This window comes from Magnolia sinica, chromosome 4, assembly GCF_029962835.1.
Source record: "Magnolia sinica isolate HGM2019 chromosome 4, MsV1, whole genome shotgun sequence".
Classification (NCBI taxonomy): domain Eukaryota; kingdom Viridiplantae; phylum Streptophyta; class Magnoliopsida; order Magnoliales; family Magnoliaceae; genus Magnolia; species Magnolia sinica.
In genome coordinates, this window is record NC_080576.1 from 61,651,942 (window position 1) to 61,675,415 (window position 23,474).

A 23,474-nucleotide genomic window follows, 5' to 3' on the forward strand; every position below is an offset into this window, starting at 1 on the left:
TCCTGTCATGTATACGGTGGCTTCTCTAGTCCCTGACGAAGCTGTTACCGAAGTGGTATATGAGTGTATCGAAGTGAGAGGACTTGATAAGAGAGGAGTCTCATTGAATCTTCTTGCACTTTCACAGGATTCGGTTGATTGTGATGTAATTTGCAAAGGTGTCATTTGCGGATATGTGGAGGGTGGTGAATTTTCTATGAGTGACTTACCCTTTTCTTTCCTTGTCCATCGGATATTGGTGGCAGGCAAGGCTAAAAAATCTTGTGATGTTAGGGAACAAGGGGGATTTCCCTAGATCAAGTGTTAGAGGAGCAAGTGCAGGATTCTTTCTGGTTGCATTTCTTGTCACTGAACCTCTGATCATTTGTGGTGGAGTTAGTTTAGTGGCTGTGCGAGATTGGGACTTCGACCTTCGACAGGAGACGACCATCCACTCGTCTCCTTTATCTTGTGCGAGTGGTGATACGAATATCACTCCAGCAACAGCTCGCAAAATGTTATTTTTAGTCAGCATTGACATCTTTGGGATCAGCTAATTCTTCAAGCCCGGAGATTGATTACGAGCATACTCCACCAAGAATCCGGTTGAAGTGAAGTAAAAAGTTATTTTGCTTAAAATGGTTGTCATTGATTACAATTCGAGTATTCATGTTGTATTGCAGCTTTAGCTATTAATACAAACAATACCAATTAGTATTTAGATCAGAGAATACTGTATCTTAGAGATGAAGGGGAGGATGTTCCCGTTGAGAGTCACCATTTTGGCGTCTATTTGACGCCAAACAGTGATGAAACTCTTTATATATTTTCTATATTATTATTGAGTAAGATAATGAGAAAGATCCCCAGAAGAGTCGTCATTTTGTTTCAACAAGAAATGAATGTATTTGATTTGGGGACCCATTTCTTTTTATGTATGTTTTGTATTTATGGAGGGCCCATAGTGGCGGGGTCCCTCCATCACCATCTGATCTTTCCTCTTTCTGTTTCTCTCTCTCTCTCTCTTTTCTTTTGTGATGGTGATGATGATGATGAGATGTGTAGCCCACCATGATGTTTGCATCCAAGCCATCTATGGGTGGACCCCATCCATGTGGGACACACCATGATGTTTATATGCCAACCCAACCGTCCATTTAGGATGTGGCCCACCCCACATGTGTGGGTGGGGCCCTCCTTGATATATTTAATCTAATCCACCCGTCCACCCATCCAAAACGGCGTGGCCCACCTTAATCATACCTTTTAATCGAAGTCGTCCATCTGTTTTATTCAGGCCATCCAGTGGGCCTGGATGATGAGAAAACACAAATATCAGGCTGATCCAAAACAAGTGGGCCATGTGGGACCCACCTTGATGAGGTGTACAACCACACCACCCATCTAGGGATGCTGGAAGTACGAACTGACGGTGGGGGTGGCTGACAGTAAAGTGTTAACTGACAGTGGGGTGTGGACTACAGTGAAGTGTGGACTGACATGGGGTGTGGACTACAGTGAAGTGTGGACTTACGTGGGTGTACTAACAGTGAAGTGGGTGCTAGCAGTGGGGTCAATGGGACCCATCCACGCCCTCCACCCCACGTGTGGGGCCACACCATAGTGTATGTGTCTCATCCAACCGTCCACCACCCCTGGACGGTGGGACCCATGTCCGTGTGGGGCCCTCCTTGACAAGGTCATCCACACCCAGATCCATGGCTCCAGTGGTAGGCTGAGTAAAAGATACCTCGCTTCTACGTGGGACCCAGATCCATAGCCCCAATGGTAGGCTGAGTGAAAGATACCTCCTTTCCATGCTGAGGTCTTGGCATTGATTGCCTGTATGTGGGCTAGCAGGGAGGTGTGTGCTGACGATGGGGTCCATGGGACCCACCCATGTTGTCCATCCAGTTTGGTGGGCCACACTATAGTGTATGTGTTTGATCCAAACCGTCCACCACCTTTGGACAGTGGGACCCACCCCACGTGTGGGCTACCATGATGTATGTGTATGTCCAGGGCATCCAGGGCCTGGACTTTGTGATATATTAAATATAATATTATTATATTATATTATATTAATATGATATATTATATATTATAATATATATATATATATGTTGTATATATATATATATATATATATATATATATATATATATATATATATATATATATATATATATATATGCGCGCGTGTGTGTGTGTGTTATATTCATAAGGGTGGGCCGTACGTGGAACCCACCTCTGGCCCCTGTATTACATAAAAGCTGCACAGCAGCAGATATATTTGTAATATATTTTATATATTGTATATATATTCATAAGGGTGGGGCCTACGTGGGACCCACCTCTGTTGTTCTTTTAGCAACATATGTTGTATGTATAGCAGCATTAGCTGCCCTGTGGCGTGTGGACCTGCTGCTGTACACGGCCGCAAGTTCCGTGGGTCCCACCTATTCCATCCATGTCATCTATCTATGGGACCCACCATGATGCATGTGTTGTATACAAACCGTCCAACCATTTGAGATATCATTTCATGGCATGGGGTAAATGAGTGAGATCCAAAGTTCAAGTGGACCCCACCATTTGCAATAATAATGGGGTATAGTGACATCCACCATTTAAAACTTCTTAGAGCAACAGTGGTTCCCGCCCAAGCTGATATTTGGTTTTCACTTCATCTATCTCTATGCCAACTTATGAATAGGTTGGATCTTAATATACATAAGAGTCGGCCCATTGGTGCAGCCCAATTTAATATACATTAGGCCCATTTGAATAGACCCATTTGATTCGACCCATTTGATTCAGCCCATCTGAGTTGGCCCATTTGATCGGCCCATTTGATTCGGCCCATTTGATCAGCCCATTTAAATCGGCCCATTTGATTCGGCTCATTCGATTAAACCCATTTGATTCGGTCATGCCTTGGGAGCAATGATGGTTTGACGTCCACATTGTAGAGCAATGATGGTTAAATGTCTGCATTGTAACTCTCTCGAGGGCCCATTGTTAAGCCCATACTTGTAGTGTGTAGGCCGTCTAGGCCCATCTTCTTTACGAACAAGAATCCATCACCATATAACATGTTTAGTATAGTTCCATGATTCATGATCATACGCATCATATGTATGCTTGATATGAGAAGTGACTGATCATAGCATATGTCTTCGGGTAGATTGTTTATGGGCTCCCAGATAGGCGGTATTGCCTTACATGTGCGCATGATACACGCAGGATTGCCGCATGACTGGATAGTGTGATTCATGCATTTCGCATTGTGTGACATGGTTACTATACGCCCTAGCGACATCAGGGCTGTAGCCTCCATAGGCGTTCGTGATTAGCAGGATTGGATATTGAAAATTTTGTTCTACATGGGGTGCTATAAATATCCTTAGGTGAAAGTCCATAAACCCTTATGGTACCAGGAGGTTGCTCCAACGTTTAGACCGAGTGAGTGCATGAGCACCGAGTGCTGATTACCAGAAGGCCGCGCTTTCCATTATGTCATGGTCAGTTGGAAAGGGGTGCGGCCTTACCCGCCTGAGAGGAGGGGGCAAAGCTAGGCTGAGTTTGACTAGCTCGAGGAATGGGTCCGCTATCGACAAGCTGAGCCCGATATTGGCAGGCGGATAGTGAGGTCTTCCACTCACCTTATTGGGCGCGATGGGGCGGCAATCTGGTTGGAGTGTACTAGACCCCGGTTATATTCCAAAGTTGAACTGTATTGATATGTGGACTTAGATAAGGATTTGTATGCTTGAGTTGCATCTTACATCGCATAGCCTTGGTATGGCCGACATCATTCATGCCTTGTATCGCATAGCCTTGGTACGGTTAATGGTATTCATGAATTCATCAATATATTCCGCATTACTTTAATACTGTATAATTGTATTACTACCTTGCGCACACATTTTCACCACCCTCTAAGCTTTCCATAAACTTATGCACGACCGTTGCGTGCAGGTGACATTGGATTGCAGCAGTGCTGAGGCTAGAGCACGTGGCAGATCATCTTTGATCTTTTTGTCCATTATCATTGTATTTCCCTTTATGCTCATTGTACTTATAAAGTTTTTTATCATAGTGAAATTGTGATAAAGTTCTTGGTTGTTGTTTGTGGGTTATGCATTTGATTATGCTTATTACGAACTAAACTGATGTTGAAAATCCTCCTCGTAGCATCTCAGGATCGGAACTCGGCAAATGGGCATTGGGAGCCGAGAATGGGGTACTACGGAGGCTGTCGACGCCGGATTCGGCGATCAGAAATTTTGTGAGCCCGGTTTCCGAGTTTGGGGCGTGATAGGTCAAGTCATCCCCTCGACTGGTTGAGCGGCCCGGACACCAAAAAACATAAGTCGCTAGACTTTAAGTCGAGCAGGCCTTGACTAGTCGAGCGGCCCACTCGACCGGTTGAGCCAAGCTCTCGACCGGTCGAGAGACCCAAAATCAAACAGATTTAAGGCATCTGTCAACAACGTAGCACGCCAACAACGCAGTGAACCGAGATCCAATCTCTGGTCTCACCAACAAACGATAAACAGAAAGAAATATAATCTACAATTAGAATCAAAACATACCAAACAAAGCACAAGATAAGATATATGTGGAAAAACCCCAACGATGGTAAAAAACCACGAGTGCAAACTTCCACTATGAAATAAACGAAGATTACCAACAATATACTAACCTATTGATGCTCACATGCATAAAGATAATGCTTAGCCTAGCTTAGAAAACCTTTTCTTATGCCCTAGAATAATCCTAGGAACCCCTATTTATAATTTAGGCAACTTCCCTTTCGCACCCTTACGAAACCGCCTCAAATTTCCGCAGTCCATGTGAAATCCGTGTAAGATTTTGTGTAGCCTCGACTAGTCGAGCAGGTTCCTCAACTGATCGAGCGGACCCTCGACTGGTCGAGCACCACGGACCAAAAAAACAATTCTCAACGCTGGACTTTGAGTCGAGCAGCCACTCGACAGGCTATCAACCAGTCGAGAGACCCAAAATCAAACAAATTTAAGGCATCTGTCAACATTTGCCATGGCTATGCATTATCTTAGGCTTCTTTTTCTATGGCAGAAGACCTCCTCCTCCTCTTCTTCTTCTTCTACTTATTAAAAAAAAAAAACACTAAAGTCGGTTATGAGTCGGTTAACTACTGAGCATATCCCCTGGAGAGTTAGCATGACTTGGAAGGATTTGATTTTCAGTTAAGATCCCCCGACTCACTAGGTTCTACTCAGCTGGCTTCAATAGCAGTACTCCAAGACCCCACCGTGTGTTTACTTGATTGACCTGCTATTTAATAAGTAATATTGAAATTTTGAAATCCACTGGTAGAGTTGACTCGGCTTTGTCTGATTTTCGAGTAGAATCCTCAATTGGACCTTTCCTCTGAAGTTGGCAACTAAGGCTGTAAACTGGGCTGTGCCTATGGTTGTCCTACTCAAAATTTTGAATTTACTTGGGCTTACCCCTACCCATTTCCACCTCTTAACTTTTTTGAACATCTGCATCGTAGATTTTAAAATTTGACGGTCTTTTTTTATTTTTTATTTTTTCGTGGTATAGTACAGCTTGGTGGTATCTTCACCTGGACGCACACGTACAGTCTATTGCGAAATATGGCCGTATTGTATAATCAAACCAGATCAATGGATGAGACGTTGCCAAAGATAACCCAACAATGACTTGAATGTTGGTGGGGACACATGCCTCCTTAAGATAGAAGAAGAATATGGTGGGCCCCCTTGATCAGGTGTTTATAATTTTGCTATCAACCAAAACCCTTTTTTTTTACAGGGGAGGGGGGAGGGGGGGGGGGGGGCGCGCTGCGGCAGCTAGCTTGTTGGTATACACTCATGTCAGTACACACACTCCATGTTAGCCACCCCCGCTAGGGATCGATACCAAGACCTCAAGTGTTGAAACGAGGTACCTCCACTCAAGTTTGCCAGTTGACAACCAAAACCCTTGAAGAAGCTACAGATAGGGGTGGGCATCGAGCTAAGTCGAGTCGAAGTGGGCCAAGCTTGGCTTGGCTTGTCCATGGTGTACTTGAGTTTGAGCTCAAGCTCAACATTGAAGCTTGGCTTGTTTGCCAAAACTATCGAGTCGCTCTAGTAGTTCGAGTCGAGTCGAGTTTACCTCGAGTCGAGCCAAGTTTACCTCGAGTCGAGCTCGAGCTTGTTCATATCATCATATGTTAAGTTACTAAAATTTTGGCTAAAAAATACAAATTAAATGTCTTAGTATTAATTCCCAAGTGGGGCATGGCTAACAATTAGGTGTATGTACCAAGTGCTAACTAATAAAAAAACGCAGTGGGATATATGATTTTGGGTTAGCACTTCCACAAGAAATTCGGCGGTCTTGGGTTCCATCCAGAAGGCATAATAGCAGATATTGGGATTAAGCTGTAAATATTCTCACAAGGGGTGGTTCTCACTGCATTCAATTCTGAAGTAGTAGAGTTCCCGACTAGTAAAGTTATTATATGATTTTAAAGTTTTTGCTGTCTTAATGCGCAGTGTTTTTCTAAGCTTTTGTTGTTTTGAAGGAAGCCAATTCCTCTGCAAGTGCTGGTAGAATAGCTTATCGTGTTTGTTTGATATCCATTCTGTCCATCATGCGGCCCATTTCAATTTCACCGCATGTCCCAAAAATAGTCAGATCCAGAACTTATGTGGTGGTCCACATAAAATCATGCCTAAAATGGCCTACCTGATTTCTGGAATGGCCTGGCTTTTTGGGCTTTTCGGGTTGTCCATTCATCCTGGTGAGGTGCAGTTTGATAAAAAGGATTGGATGACATATACAGAACACTCTGGCCCCACCTTATCTGGAAGGTTTAATTGGTGGGCCTACGGAGCACTCTGGCCCCACCTTATCTGGAAGGTTTTAATGGTGGGCGTCCACATTCCAGTTGTTTCCTGTGATGTGAGCCACCCGTTTCTTAGATGGACTTCAGTTTTGTTCTTGGATGAGAAGCTTGAAGGGACGCACCTGATGGGGGAAGTGGACATGGCCCTAAATGACGGTGGATATGGGCCAGGCAGAGCTGGCCATAGCCCTGCCCTATCCTATATGCTCCAGCCCAAGCCCGCCCCTGACCATCCACACCGTTTCCCGTGGTGTGGCCCAGTTGAGTTTACCATCTTCATTTTTGGCTCATCTCCTAAAATAACTAGGAGCAGATGGATGGAGTGGATATGACATAGATATGATGGTGGGCCCTAGAGAGCTTACGTTTTCAGGGGAATTTTGTTTTTCTGGGCTACAAGATTTTGCTACACTAGGATGGCAATTCATCCACCATACCGTGAGAAGCATGCCAATCTAGAAGAAGAAGAAGAAGATTAAGAAGAAAAAACGGATCTGGCACTCATCGTGTCAGGATTGGGCCGCTCTAGTTCACTGGGCGAGATCGGGTGCGGGCAGCATTCGGGCAATTGTAGCCTATAGGTGGTGGTGGTCCAATGGATTGATGTTGCTCATCGGGCAGTCCAGTGGATTGATGTTGCTCATCGGGCAGGCGTGCGGTGGGCAGCGGGCTCAGTGGGGTGGGGTAGAGAGAAAAGAAAGGGAAAGGGACAAAGGGAATGCGGCCATGCTGGTGGGGTGCAGGTAGGGTTTATATATATATATTATAAAACCTTATTTCTACTTGAGCCGAGTCGAGCTCGAGCTCGAGTTCAAGTTTCGAGTCGAGTCGAGTTTAGTCGAGTTAAAATGGCCCACAGTCGAACTCAGCTCGAACTCAACTCGAAATATAAGATTTAAGCTTAACTTGGCCTGACTGAGCCATTCAAGCCAAGTCAATCCGGGCTGACTCGAGCCGAGTCGAGCGAGTAATTGGAGCTAGCTCAACTCGTGAACAGCCCTAGCTACAGAAAACCGTTCGTACGGTAGAGATTGGTTGTTAAATAACAAAAACGCTATGTATTATTCCAAGAAAAGCTATGGTCAGCCCACAAGCTGACTAGTGGACATTTCAAAACTGAACATTTCTTCAGTTAATTGTGGCCCACCTGACTAGTAGAACGATCTGATTCTTGAGATAGGGAATCTACATCTTCTCATGGATGGCTTGGATATTGGACCTGTCGGCCACGTTGACCTATGTACTGGCACTAGCTAACTTGTATGCGCGTCTGAACTGAGCAAAGTTCTTTCAAGAAACTATCCAATGTCCATGACCACTACAAGTTACGGTGCTCCTAGTTGCACATGGCTAAAGTGAGAGTTCCAGCAATCAATCTGGACCATCCACTCGGTCAAGATCACATTCTACCTTCAATCACTAAAATTAATTACACTAATTGAATGATCTCGACCATATAAAATTTGGCCCTCTCACTGATAGTAGTGCAACAAAGAATGGTTGATTGGATTCATTTCCATAAACAATCTTAACACCTTCCATTTTATAAGCTATTGATTGGATGGTTAGAATGGTCCTGTCATTATTTATTTATTTATTATTTTTTATGGTGTCCATGAACTATGAGATGACCTTATGGACAGTCCGGATCGAACGAATTGGAGCATGCATTCCCGTGTCCCTAAGCAACTAGTTGCACGTTTCATGGAATCTCACCATAAATGGATTAAAAAAAATTTTAAAAATAAATAAATAAATAAATAAAAACTAGAATTTTCGGACAATCTTGACCATTCGAAAAAATGTGCAATTTCTAGGACAATGTTAATAGAGATTAGAGAGCTGATCACCTACAGCCTGCTGTAGGCAAAGTTTGCATGCATCCCTATTGTTTTCCTACAAAGGTTTCACGTGCATATGACATCTGACCCTAGAAGAAGTTGAGGACTATCATGAAGGTTATCTGTCTAGAAAATCTGGTCGATTCACTCATTAGGGAGGCCAAACCAGCATGTCAAATCAGATGGTGTGGCCCTCCTGATGAGTGGACCAGCTTATTTTTGTGCGAAATCATCTAGCATGGCTGGGATGTCTATAGCAGGGAAGAAAGAAAGGGGCAGCATGCTATTTGTTGTCATTTTACACAATTAAGATGGGCCACTAAACGTGACATTCGGTCCATGATCTATTGATGGAGCCTTATGATGATGAAAGAGCAGCTCAGATCATCATAAATATATAAAATGATTGACATTGCAGATTGCAGCAGCGTCTTAATCGGATGAAATGCCATTTTTGGAGAAACTGAAAGGATTTCTTCATCGGATCGTCCAGGAAGTAAAGGCGCCAACAACTGTCGGTATGGTATGTTAGAACTTAGAATGCACAAATGTTAATTTTCAGTTGGAAAACAATTGATACGATCAAGTCTCAAGTTCTCTCAGATTGCTGGATTCATTTTCGGTGCGACTCCACGGTTGATTTCTCTAATCGTTGGTGCAACTGCATCCCTCCAAGTGGTCCAAGATTCAATCAAATTATTAGGGTATGATTACTATCATATTTAAATAATCAAAACATATAGAGCTGAAATACCATATAACATCTCCCAAATGAAGGGGGATCACAATGGGAGAGTGCTTTTCCTTATGGAAGTTGGATTTTACACTTGAAATGAGTTGCTGATCCACTCGGATTCACTAATGTAAGAGTCGGTTCATCAACTCTCCCAAAGTCAAACAGCCTTCTCATTTGGAAAACGTTCAGGTCCTCTGAGAAATATTATGCTTGTTGCTTTTGAGTACTGGGAAAGCCATTCTAAGGCATGTTTGGTAAACACAAAAAAAATGAGTTCATCTTATTTTAGTTAATTATAATTATGTATTAAAGATCATATTTCATTTTATTAAGGATTAAAAATAGTCATGATCTCTAATACATAATTAGGATTAGTTAAAATGAGACGAGCTCATTTTTAGGCATCTACCAAACATGCTCCAAGGATTTTAGAAACTGTGTTTGGGTGGAGAAGAGGATTTTGAAAAAGAAGAAGAAGATGGCTTTTTAGGAGAGAAGCAAAAAACCATCTCCGCTTGAAAAGGCCCCCAACACGAAAACAATGCAAGTACCCAAAAAAAAAAAAAAAAAAAAAAATCAAGAGCAAGGAAATATTTGTGGATTTGATTTCGGCCAGGGCTACTTTCCACGTAGGTAACCAAACGACCCTAAAGAAATTGAGCAAATATAAGGGGTGCATTTGGCTGCAACAAATATTATAAAACTTCACCATCTAATTTGGTGCAAGCAAACACACCCAACAATAAGAAATGTATTAATTGCAGGAACATGCAAAGAGTAATGCTATTTGCACTGGCCTCACATGTGGAAACGAGCTATTTGCAAGATCACAGCCATTCATCAGACAATCCCAACAATGTAGATACCATATCTATAAAACCAGGCCCATATGATTACAAACCCTGTACATGAGTGGGCAACTAAAATTGTAAAACAGATTATTGTTGGTTCTCTCTGAGTGGATGACCAACTGATGATCATACAAAAGAACAATCATAGACACTCTATCTTTAATAGAAAAAAAAAAAAAAAACCACTGCTGTCTGCTGGGACCTGTTCCAATTGTGATCAGTTTAGTCCGTCTGATTGGCCTATTTTTTGGAACAAATGAACGGACCAGATTCATAGGCATCTAAGAGATTTGCTAAAGGGCATCCGCAGAGTAGAACCTACCTTGCGGGTAGCATGGATGTCATGGTAAGTATTTTATTTGATTTTGATTTTGATAACAAAATTGCTAACTCAATGCAGAGATGGCACGCTGCCTTGCATCACTCTTCTACTAGGAGGAAACCTTTACCAAGGTAAACTATATTTATCTCTAAATATCCTACGAGGACTCGTTTGGCAAATTGGATTTCGATTTTTTTTTTTTTTTTTAATTTAAAAAAAACACTAAAATCCTGAGATTTTCACTCTGTAACTTATGTTTGATAACCTGGATTTTCAATCCATGGAATCCAAAAACTATGTTTGATAACTTGGATTACAGAAAGCACAGGAGAACCAATTGAATAAGATCACTGGAGAGGATTAAATAAAAGAACAATTGAAAAGATTTAGAATCCACCACGTTCCAGGGACTCAGTTTCGATTTCAAATCCAAAATGGCCAAAATCCAAGCTACCAGACTACCCCTAAATGGATAGGAAACACATTGAGAAGTTATATATCTATTTATTTTCTAAACTTTTTTGTTGTTGTTGTTGTTGTTGTTGTTGTTTCTTCAACTTAAACAGGATTAAGCGCAGGAAGATTAAAAGCTTCACTCGTTATTGGGGTCACTATAGTGCGCTACGTTATTCTTCCTTTGATCGGACTGGCCGTGGTTAAAGCAGCTGGTGATTTAGGGTTCCTATCACCAGATCCCTTGTATCGATGTGTGCTCATGATACAGTTTACTGTCCCACCCGCAGTGAGCATCGGTTCGATTTCTTATAAACTCAGTGCTTTTAATAATCATAGCCTAGTCAAGTGATCTTGTAACATACACCATATGGATGTAAGCGTATTTACTATCTCTACCACCCAATCATGGTCCACCTCTTACAAGGGCCCAAAAGTTGCAATTGGATGTTCCTGGCAAATTCGATAGCTTGCTTTAAAACACAAAAGTTGGGAATGGTCCAGAATCATCCACTAATTAGACGATCAGCACGAATAGATTAATGTGACTTTTTGGGGCAATGGCCTGATCGGAAGATACCAATGAAAGACACACTACAAATTTATTCCGCAGAACTAATAATTGTAATCTTCACAAAAATGGAATATAGGAACCATGACCCAACTGTATGATGTGGGTCAAGACGAATGCTCCGTCATCTTCCTATGGACATATTTGATTGCCGCCGTAGCAATTACTGTCTGGTTGACCATCTTCATGTGGATCCTATCTTGAACAAATATAGGCAGCAGCAATCCTCATAATCAAGGGCCCATCGAATGTCCAGGCCACATTTGTTAACATGTGATTACATCTTTTAGTTTTTTGGGCCACCGATGCTGATTGGAATGTTGTGTTCAACGCGATTAAGCATGAAAGCAGAGATTGGTAGGGGCCAGTGGTGAGAATTGATCAGGATATTGAGTCAATCCAAAAATTCTTGAGGGTCTGTTTGGATGTAAAAATGACTTTGATTGCAATAATTAAATTACAACAAGGTGATAGTGAAGCACACCCAGATCCATAGCTCAACCGGCAGACTGAGTGGAGATACCTCCTTTCAACACTTGAGGTCTTGGTATCGATCCCTAGCGGGGGTGGCTAACATGGAGTGTGTGTACTGACATGTGTGTGTACTAACAAGCTAACCCCAAAAAAAAAAACGGAAAGAGGTGATAGAGAAGCATTGTAATGTTTGTTTGAAGTGAACTACATAATATATTTTTTTATAATTGCAAATCTCTCTCTCTCTCTCTCTCTCTCTCTCTCTCTCTTCCAACTCCAGCCATATCATCTTGTTGTGATGGCCAAAGTGCTTCTGTAAGCATAAGGCCATGAGGCACAACCTCCTTATGGACGAGTCAGCCAATCACCCAATTGCAGCGAAGCTACTTGGAAGAGGAGCCATCCAACTAGAAATACTTCAGAAATCTTCTAGACTATATATTATACACCATCAGCTACATGAAGACTCCAAGGAACTCTAGAATGTTCTAGACATCTCTACACAACTCTAATCCTCTCTAAAATTCTCTAGACTGTACATAGCCACTGTGCAAGGAAAGCCAAAAATGGATGAGTCCATAAGTTGGGCATGGAGAGGCACAGTCCATGACACTGCAGCCACTTCATAAATGCGATCTTGTCCATCAGATTTCCTTTGGCAACAAGACCTAATATTGTTAAAGAGTATCATTACGCAATTTATCAGGCTCATACAGAATTTATCAGTGGGCCCATGGAATTTTGCTCCATTAATCAAAACAAATAGCTGTTCATCGTCTCTCTTTTTTTCTTTTTTCTTTTCTTCTTTCTATTCTTTTTCTTTTGTTTTGCCATGTAATCGGTACATGTGCAATGAGAGGGTGTGGTACTTCTGTCAATAGCTTTTCTTGATTGATTGATTGTATGCTGCTGAAACAGCGTTGCTATGATTGTGAAGTTGTTTTGGAACAAAGAACTAATTTCTACAGTTTTAGCCATTATAAATACCATTGTTGAAGAGAATATGGATGTAATACAAAGGCGAATAGCAACTACAATACGTTAATAATTTTTTAATATAACTCAAAAGGGTAAAGAGAAATAACATTAATCTATATAAGGGTGAGTTCGAGCTTCGGCCTGTTAGGCTGGCGCTCCACAACCTCCATATGAATCCTCACAGTCTGCAATATGCTGTGACTGATGCTCCCATCTGCCTTCCTCATTCTCTGATGTTCCTCATCCACCACCCATTCCCCTCCATTCTGCCCTCTCTGAATCAAGTATACGGGCCCTTCGATACCATACCTGCAAAAACGTATAATATTAACCTCCATTAGCTTGGCTATTTTCAGCAACATATGCAAGTCCCACTCTTCTCATCCCATCCATGTATAATGCAAAGCCTACCCAGAGAAATAAAATTCACAGGACGGAATGATCAGTATCATTAGACATACCACTGTTTTACAGCTTGCAACAAAATTTCCATTTTTTCCCTTATATTTTGGGGACAACGGAAGTTTATCAGAAAAGAAAAACAAGGAACGTGTGAGGAGAATGACAGGACATCATAATGCAACAGAGAAGAAACCCCCAATATCACCCAAATAAATCCATAGGCTTATCAGCAAAATACTTGGTCACTCTACCCAATCAATAACAAGCTGTTCTGGAAAACCACACAGTGTGAACTCAACTAGTACCAGAAAGTCCTACTGTTGCATTCAAGCCATGCCATCCAAAGAGAAGCAAGAAGAGAAGGCTGCCATAAAGAGGTCCTCCTTTTACTCTTCCGTTCACCACACCACGTATGAAGAAACGTCCCTAATCCAGCATGCATCACCCAAACCACTTCGAATGAACCTGAAAACTTCCACCGTATCTGCATCCCTGAGAGAGAACACACCCTGTTTCGGAAAATCATCTTCCGACTCAAATGATCAATTGTAAGCACCTTGTTTTTGCCACCAAGCCATGCAAACGCCAGAAACAGGGCGAACCCTTGTGTTTCCAGATATGATGGATGGGGTCTGGGATTCTAGAGGATTGGGGAATGGAGATAACTGAGTAGAATGACTTGACAAAGGATCAATACAAAATAGCATAAGTCCACACCCACCTATCCCAATGCTGAGACACATTTAGTGATCTCAGCATCGGTTAGGTTTCTTCAGCACCGACAGGAGTCACAGGATCCAACCACATGGTCTCCCAGCTTAGAAGCATAATGGGAAACAAGAGGACCTTTCTCACTTGCAATTCCTAACAGGCTAGAGAAAGCAAAATACGGCGGCCTATCCCTGCACCACTTTTCCGACCAGAATCAAACTCAAGAGCCATCTCTAGGGATGCAAGATCTCCCTTTTAAAGAGTATTCCAACTTTTAACATAGCTTTCCAAATACCAAAGGCCCTATAAGATGACTGCCAAGAGAACCAGCCCCCATCTTCCATTGCATACTTGTAGGAACACTTTTCCACAGGCTACCTCCTCCTCCCAAAGCTCCATAACCATTTGCCAAAGGGAGCCAACTTTATAGACTTAAAGACTTCTAAGACGTAACCCTTCATGCTCCTTTGACTTCCAAACCTCTTCCAAACAAACCAAGTTGAACTTATTATTTTTCTTAGCTCCTTGCCAAAGAAAATCCCTTTGGATCCTTTTTCAACCTGTAAATAACACTAGCACATGGTTCTGAATATCGATATTGGAGGGCATACCAGCCCTGCCAAAAATTGATATGATATGGGCTTATTGGATCTATATTGGCCCCTGCCAGACTGTATTCGTTGATTTTTTTTTTTAAGGCAAAATTATTGTAAAAATATAAATGAAATATGGGTGGGGGGAAAAAAAATAGAAATTCAAGAATCTCTAACTTTTTGTTTTTTATATGTATATGATGGTGTCTCTAACCATTCCTTGATAAGAATATTGTTTGTTTGACTTGACATTCTAAAAGTCAACTAAATGGGCCCTAATTGAACACAAATCAAGCTTGATTTCATGAATTAAGGCCCATTTCATTGAAATACAACAAAAGAATATGAAACCACAAAAAGAGTCGGGGGATTGAAGATGTGTGATCTGAATATTGGCATTGTTCCACCCAAAAGCCCTGACAAGAACTTCCTCTCTTGCCTAATTAAGGGTGGCAAATGGGCCGCATAGCCTACCCTACCCGGTTTTGGGCCGGGTTAGGACCTACTAGCTTGGCTCATGAACTGGCTTGAGCCTTGCATGCATGACTCAATCAATTTTTGAGTTGGACTTTGGCTCATGAGCTGGCTTGAGCCTTGCATGCATGACTCAATCAATTTTTGAGTTGGACTTTGGCTCAAGTCACTCAAGCCTAACCTGACCTGGCCCAGCCCAACCTGACCCAACCCAACCCAATATTGTACGATCATGTGCTATGTCCTACAAATATGCCATTCCAACCTTTGGTTTGGAAACCCATACATCTCAAAAGTAGAGGGTTTAATGTGCATAGATGGCCCACATGATCAATGGATCGATTAGGAAAATTAAGGATTTTGTGAGTTTTTGAGCTAGGCCGGGCCAGGTCGGGCCCAGGCCAAGCCAAGTTTTTTTGGGCTCAGGCTCGGTCATACTATGCCAGGCCCATGTCAGGCTTGGGCTAGACTTAGGCCTTGGGCCTTAAGTGTCAAGAAGAGTCTGGCCTATCCTAACCTGGCCCATTGCCACCCTCCAACATTTTACCCAAGGCCTTTGCAAATGTGATAGAGAAAGTGGGAGAACCACAAACCTCAGCCACTTTTGACGAACCATTTAGCAGAATCATTCACAAGTAGTGAGAAATAAGACGAATGCATAGATTCCCATCTCGAGCTTTTCCACTTGATGTCAAAACACAGCCGACTATGTAATGGACAAGCTTCCTATATATGTAATCGCAAGCTTTTTCCATATTAAGCTTGCAAATAATACTGACTTTGCCTGATTTATGTCTGAAATATAATACATTCATGAGCTGAAAAAAGGGTCTCGTCCAAGATCTGCCAGCCATACACGGGGGGGGGGGGGGGGTGGTGTGGTTGTGGTCGTAGTTTCTCTTAGGGATTAAAGCGATGAAGGGTGCGTCTATGTCCTCAGATAATCTCCCTCTCAAATAATACGGAAACGAAGAACACGTCTTCTAAAAGAACTCAGAAAAAGGCGATGGAAAGACCATCTGAACCTTGAGTTGCGTCTTTGCCAAGACTGTTAATAGCTTTGTCCAGGACCTCCTCCTGAAAGGGGCTTTCTGATACATCAATTTGATAAAGAGAAAAGACTATCCAACCTTAGGCCCAAACATCATAAAATAAATGGTCAGAATAATAACTCAAAATCAACTCGCAGGTGACATCTTCCTCAATTCTCCCCTCGGCCCTCATCAGCCAAGAGGATATGGTCATAATGGCATTATTAACACCATGGAAAATTTTGGGTTTTTGTCACCTTTTGGCCACACTACCTGGGATCTCAGCACATTTCATTTCTTCTTGTTTCAAATTCTTTTCCAGCTCAAGCTTCAGGATATGAATCTCCGAAAAATCCTCTTCAAGGAAGGTTCATCTTCTTCACTACTAATAAATTGGATGGCCCCCCATAATTAGATCACCTCTTCCTCAATCGAGACATGGTGGGAGTATTCCTTTTAATTTTCCTACAAGAAACTTTAGTTGCTTCAATCACAACCATGTCTCTAGCCCACCCTTCCACTTAAAAGAAGCCCACCACTCGTTCGCCTTCAGGATGAAGTCCTATTCTTCTAACAATGCAAGTTCAAATCAAAAACCTTCAGACCCCGACGATTCCTCATAAGAATCCAATCCATGCGATATTATCAAGCAGTTATCAGAAACAAAGAGTGAGGAAAACAAAGTGGATAGCATCAAGAAAGGATTCTTCCCAATTGATGGACACCAAAAAACTATTGATCCTTGACAGTCTTTTCTTTTTCATCAAATCATGTCTGTTTGGCTCCAGTAAAGTGGGAGTCAACGAGGTTATGTCTTTCTATCCATCAGAGAATTCACTTATACTTCTAGTGGTCCTACTAGTTGTGATGGTGTCACTCAGCTTTTCATGAAAGATCTAGTAATATTGAAACCACTACCAAGACACCACAACACCGTCCATTTATAATTGCTTCCATCCAATTCCTCTCAGAAATTAGGCTTGCTGCTTGGATCATTGGGGCCATACATGGCAGAAAATGCCCATCGCTGACTGACTTTAAAGAGAGTCAAAACGAAGAAAAGTTGAGCACACTAATCCTCTTTGGTAAGGAAATTTGAATCCCATACTACCAAGATGCCTCCTAAAGCACCACTACACTTTGAAACCCAATTACACTTCTACCTCCCCAAACCAATGAAACAAGACTCATTTCCCAATCCTTTTTTTCAGAGGTTCTGTTGAAAGGAAACTAAGTTCACTTTCTACAACATACACAGCTGCTTCTAGCTTCTTTTATTCAGACATGTCATCCCTCATACGTGTTCCATGAAGAATCTTCATTTCGCATAGCTAATGTTCCCCCCTTCCTAGTGAGGGCTTTTAGAACCTTGATTGGAGGAACTCATTAACAAAGGTCTGCCCATCAAAGGGGAAATATTAAGGACCACCCTTATGCCACGTTTCACCATGGCCTGATCCTACTCATAAAGTTTATCGTTTGCATTCATAAAATGAAACAATGTTTCCATGTCATCATCACTCCCTTCGAACACAAGCCCCACCACTCCGCCCACACATTGCATTACATCAATGATCGTTGCTTGATTCATGGTACGCCGTAACAGCCATTACAAGGCCATAAAGGCTGTTAGATAAAGGTAACAGTGACAACTGTTGCATGTTACAGGGTCGTAACAATCGTACAGCCATTATGGAAAAACTGACCTAATGGTCCATTACAAGCCAGATACAAATTATTTTTTTTTCCAATTAAAAAAAAAAAAAAAACCAGAGAGAGAGAGAGAGAGATACTGTAACGAATATCAAAGCCTATATCATAAAGGTAACAATGGTGGCCATCACAACCACTGTTACCGTTACAGAATACCTTGGCTTGACTTGAGCCTTTAAGTAACCTGCCTATCACCACTGTTAGATGAGAAACAATACTTATCTTCACTCAGCTAAAGAACTTTTCCTTTGATCTAACCTGTGCCACCCATGATTCCTTCTAACTAACTAAATTGGACCCTAAGTGGATTGGGGAGTAGTGAAGATAGGGATGCCAAACAGATGTGTCTCTGTAAGGCTGCAATCGTCCTCTCTTCTCTCCACTTACTAAAGATTCCCTGTTGCAAAAGAAATGGCCACCTGAAGCATTCAAAATCCTCCACCAGTTAGACAAGGTAAGCCCCTAGAGCAGCAATCTAGGGGGATATATGAGTTTCCTCAACAAAGTAAAGGATGAAAAAGTCCTTTATTAGTAGTATTCATGGGTTCGCCTCTCTAGACCTGAAAGGCCCATCACTACCTTTCACATGCATTAACCTCGTGACACAATTTGAGCCTAAATGAGTTGCATGCAACACTAAGTAGCATAAGCCCACACCTAATGAGGAAGCAACGTCCATTTTAGGGACGCTACATGTCGTTGCATCTAAATGTGTGAGATGAATGCCCCTAACCATGTGTTCCTAAAAAGACTAAATGCATGTGGGAGTCTTGAGTGCTGGCACCATCGCAAGTTGATGCCTATACTGATCACATTTTGGGTAAATGTCAATTCAACTAGCAAAGGATTTTGCACTGGCAAGATTACGAGCAGACATTGTCCCCATCACATGATGGGGAAGAAATAAATTCAAATCTTAAAACCGCTTATGCCTTGATAAGTGAAACACCGTCCGTCAACTATCAATAGTCCCCGCTGCCTTGGACCTATAGATTGTGGGCTACCAATTTTGGTACTATCTTCTTCCCAAATGCCTCCTTGAGCGACTCTTCTTCAACAACATCTACCACCTTCCTCAAAATAGCAACATCCACCACCCTCTTGGTGATAACTGATCAATTCTCACAAACAAAAAAAAAATTTAAAAAAAGAAAAAAAAGCGCACACTTTCTAATCACGGATTCTATCCTCCATGGTTTCACCTTCTTAATCTTTATCCTAGCATACTCCACCACCCCAAAATATTCCCCCTTGTTGCAAGTTGCAACAGATTTAGTGGGTCATGCAACGAGTGGTATGTTGTAAAAACGCGCACCCACCAACTCTTATCAAAACCCCACTTCTCTAATTGGACCATTCGCATGATTTCTCTCCCCGTGAAGCACCATCAGTCCATTGCCACTTCTGCCAAACTCAACAATTGTATCTAGATGTTCATGTTCCCCTACCTCTTTATCTGAACTGATTGAGTGTCCCATTTCTTTGATAGCCATCTCTTCTCAACCCACCGAGTGTTAACTTAATCATGAGAGAGACGACCCACCAAGAAGGATTCTAGTCTACTCTTACTTTCTTTGAAGAAAGGTTGAGCCCACTTGGCATTATCTTCTTGCATCACCCAAACCCATCTCTTACCTCCCTTGCCATTCTTCACAACATCAATGGAAATCCCAAGCACTGGCAGTCACGGAGGCTAGGCACTTCAGGGAGAACCAACAAATGCTTAGCAGCTACAACCCTGCTATTAGAGAGCACAAAACACTTTCACTCAAATTACCAACCCTTTTCAGTGGGGGCTTAGTTGCACGATCCTTATAGCTAGGTATCAATCCCACTTCAAATCACGCATCAGACTTGCACTCCAACTTCCTAACAGTTTGTACTTGAAAACATTTTGAAACTAACAACTCCCCCACTCCTGCACTCGAATCTGTCCATGCTTCACTTCACACTTTGTGCAACTATAGGTGGAGGTTTCTTCTTATTTTACAATGATTCTAGGCCATATTTGGCCCTTTGCACCTTCAGACCAGAACCTCCCCATTCAACCCCATCAACTTGTGCAAGTGCCATGACAGCATCCTCTTCTAAATTCCAGCTACATATGCACAAAGCTGAAACCTCTGTATTTCTCGTTGTTCCTTTCACATGGTATAAGTATAACATCCTCTCTGACTAACCAATCATCTTGAAGATGTCCTCCAAAGAAGTTATTGAAGGGTACAGAGGTAGGTAGGAGACAAGGGTCATCCACTCCTGATTGCTGCATTTCCCCTTCCTCTAGCGACAATCCAAGCACCATCTAGTTGCCCAAAAAAAGAGAGTTCAATCAACTTCACTTGATAAGTATTCCTCTTATCGCCATCTCCAGCCTTAGCCGACTCCAGCTGACACCATCATAGCCGACTTTCTTTCTTCCTAAATCAATGGCCCTGCAACGACTCTGTTGAGCCCTAGAAAGAAGAGGAGATCCCATTGGATTTTAAAGTTTGTGGAAATAATGTCTGGAGAAACAGTAACAGTGAGAAAGAAAAAGGAACCAAGCATTTGGAGGGGGAAAAAAAAAATACCAGTGAACCATTTATTAGATAATAATAAGATTTGATTTTTGCAAGAGAAATGCTAGCATGCAGTGCACACTGCATGAGAATTCTATGCAGTTTCCTCAAGGTACATATTGCAAATATGTGGTGATCGAGACTGTTGATCTGTGGGCACTGTGTGGATGGACTACGGGCCAAAGTCAAGTGGTTGGCAACTCCGACCATCCAGTTACTGTGAGTTTTAATGTTTCAATATGGATCTCTGATCTAACCGTTTCTTTTTTAGTCACTTATCAGATGGCTATGAGAGTCCACTCCCCTCAATTCTTGGAATTTCTCTTATTCACATGACAGCCCACCGGAAGAACAGTTACTTCATAGAAGTTTTATGCAGCACCAGCTTGCACACTGGCATTCCTCTTTTCTCAATGACTGGATCCATCTCATAATATGAAATGGCAATGGCATTTCCACAAAAAAAATGTCCAATATAGCAGTTGGAGTAGTCTGCAAACTCCCACTGGTTTCACAGCTGGGGACATGCAACTTTCATGGAAAGACCAACCACTTTCCACGAATGAGAATCCATGGACTACTGACATTTTCCCCTTTCATCAATATCCAAAGTAGTTATTCAGAAAAATGGATGGAAAAATTATACTACATACTTGGGCACAAAGACTATGAACCCGTTGGATCTTATCTTCACTATTCTGGCTTCCGTGTCTGTGGGCCTGCAATGGAAAAGACATTGTATGTTCCAACAATCAACTAAATTAAGGAAGAAAGTTTTCACGGAAATTCGCAAGGCATGATTACTGTACCGTTTCCTGAAATAGATGAGTGTATGAAGCTCCACAGATGCCCGGCTAGCCATCTGGGCATTCCGGTGCCGGTAATTCAAATCTGGAAAAGTCCTAAAATGAGTAACTTAAATATAAGTCATTGAAATGAACTCAGATCAGCAGGAATGGCCGTTATCTTACTGTCAGCAATACTTGTCAGCTGAGGCCTGTCTTGGAAAATTGAAGGTAACTTGTATATTCCTAAAGCTGCAGCAAGCAACCTGTGGACAATAACATCTGCAACAAAGAGAGGGTCCCAACTCGCTTCACTGTCTCATATCAAAGTATCCTATTCAACATCACCACTGCTTACCTATGAAAGAGGATTGCTGAATTGACACTTGATTCATTGGACACGATAGGGAAACATCACACGTGGAAGATGTGTAAAAGATTCAAACCACTGTCTGGCAGACCCACCGTAGATTGGTCTTTGCCTGAAAATTAAGCCAATCAGACAATCTTAACTGCTCAATTTTCGCTCAAATCGTGTGGTTAGGATCACCCGACAAGTCTTCTTTTTTCCCAAGGCCATCCACATACAGTGGGGCCTGCCAGATGAATGGCCCTATCATGTATGTCTTCAATGGGAACCCATGGAACTCACAAGCAGAAAGCATATAGAGAATAAGCTAAGTGCAACTAGCATTCCTCCCCACAAAAATTAAGCCGAAAATTTTAACTATTTCCTTACAAACTATGAACTAAAAACTACACGCAAGAACATTCTGAGTTTTCTATCCAATTAAATGAACAAGCACATCCATGTATCAAATGAAGCAATGATAGAAAGACATCAAAAGAGAAATTGAGGAAGATCTTCAAAAAATCTAAAAAGAAAAAATTAAAATTTTCCTGTTTGTCCAAGAAGAAAAATAAAGTTTATGTTCCAGACTTGCAGAAGACCTTTCCCAACACATAAATACACCAGTACCCTACTACCAGTTTCTAAAAGAGAAAGTGTGAATGATTCCCAATTAGCAAATACATCATTGGCAAATAAGTTTCAAGATGTTATTTATCTTCTTTTTTTCTCCTTTTTGAAAGATAGATATTATTTTTCTATCAATGAACATTTTTAGAGAGAGGCCTTACACTCCCCACTGATTTGTATTGTAAAGCTTAATTGCAATCTGTGTTCAGAGTATCGGTATCATTACTTGTCTCAGTGACCAAGGATACGGAAACAAGTATAGGTACTGCTGATATTATGGTTTACACTAAGAAAAATATCGTTGTATGGGGGAAACATTGATGAAAATTGGGGAAAAGGTGGATTTTTTAAGTGAAACTTAAAGAGATGTTAAAAGACACATGTTAATACATGCAAGAATCAAAATAGTGCAAAAAACAACTATGCATAATAAGTTTCCATTTATAGAGGCCTAACCATGCATTACTGAAAAATTTTAGTATAAAATAATATAAACTTGTAGCCAATCAATTGATCGGCCAATATTCATTAATATGTAAAATTTCCATATTAATTAACAGTAAAAAAAAAAATACATATTTTCCAATATAAAAATGAAAATTTTAAGATTTCACCAATTTCCCCCATTTTTCACTTAAATGTTAATTATTTTCACAACAAATCTATGTCAATATATGATAATCATGCATAGACATGAACTCCCATTGCAATACATGCTAACATTTAAAATATATATAAATAAAGTTTCTATAGATTTTTTGTCACCTTTACGTTCCACCTCATCTATGTTTCAAGTTGATATTTCTCCCCCAAATCCAAACTTCTCAATAAAAATCAAGAGTGATTCAAATCACAAATTCCAAAAAAAAGAAAAAAAAAAATTGTTTTTTTTTTTTTTTTGGGGGGGGTGTTAGAATTTTTCCCAATTTTCTATCAGTTTCCACTATTTACCAAACTTTTACAAGGGATTCTTCTCAAAACATCAATAATATCACCAATATTTTCGAAAATATCGGCGATATTTAGAAAATTTTAAACTGCTAGCAGTTTCGCTATCGCTGACCTGGTGAGACCGATAATATCATCGATATTATCGATAATAACATTGATATTTGG

The 23,474-nt window shown here is 41.3% G+C and overlaps 2 protein-coding genes across 2 annotated transcripts in view; one reads left to right on the plus strand and one right to left on the minus strand.

Moving 5' to 3' along the window:
* The first annotated feature begins 9,016 nt into the window (after window positions 1–9,016).
* LOC131244514 (protein PIN-LIKES 7-like) lies at window positions 9,017–12,281 on the plus strand. Its single transcript, XM_058244069.1, has 5 exons — window positions 9,017–9,250; window positions 9,331–9,431; window positions 10,715–10,767; window positions 11,203–11,388; window positions 11,740–12,281. The coding sequence occupies exons 1-5, from the start codon at window positions 9,173–9,175 to the stop codon at window positions 11,862–11,864; spliced, it is 543 nt and encodes a 180-aa protein (XP_058100052.1). The 5' UTR covers window positions 9,017–9,172; the 3' UTR covers window positions 11,865–12,281.
* A 722-nt stretch (window positions 12,282–13,003) lies between these two features.
* Window positions 13,004–23,474, minus strand: part of LOC131243153 (exosome complex exonuclease RRP44 homolog A) — a 66,778-nt gene continuing 56,307 nt past the window's right edge. Inside the window, exons 21-24 of the mRNA XM_058242283.1 lie at window positions 21,566–21,661; window positions 21,404–21,485; window positions 21,248–21,313; window positions 13,004–13,421 (exon numbers count right to left, since the gene is read on the minus strand). Coding sequence (XP_058098266.1) covers window positions 13,226–13,421; window positions 21,248–21,313; window positions 21,404–21,485; window positions 21,566–21,661 — 440 coding nt within the window. The 3' untranslated portion in view covers window positions 13,004–13,225. The remainder of the gene's footprint in view (window positions 13,422–21,247; window positions 21,314–21,403; window positions 21,486–21,565; window positions 21,662–23,474) is intronic.

Bases quoted from the DNA above. Each gene is read 5' to 3' on its own strand.
- LOC131244514 (XM_058244069.1), top strand. From the start codon at position 9,173: ATGCCATTTTTGGAGAAACTGAAAGGATTTCTTCATCGGATCGTCCAG. The intron at 9,251-9,330 runs GTATGTTAGAAC...AAGTTCTCTCAG, and splicing joins CGCCAACAACTGTCGGTATG to ATTGCTGGATTCATTTTCGG. The intron at 10,768-11,202 runs GTAAACTATATT...CAACTTAAACAG, and splicing joins AGGAGGAAACCTTTACCAAG to GATTAAGCGCAGGAAGATTA.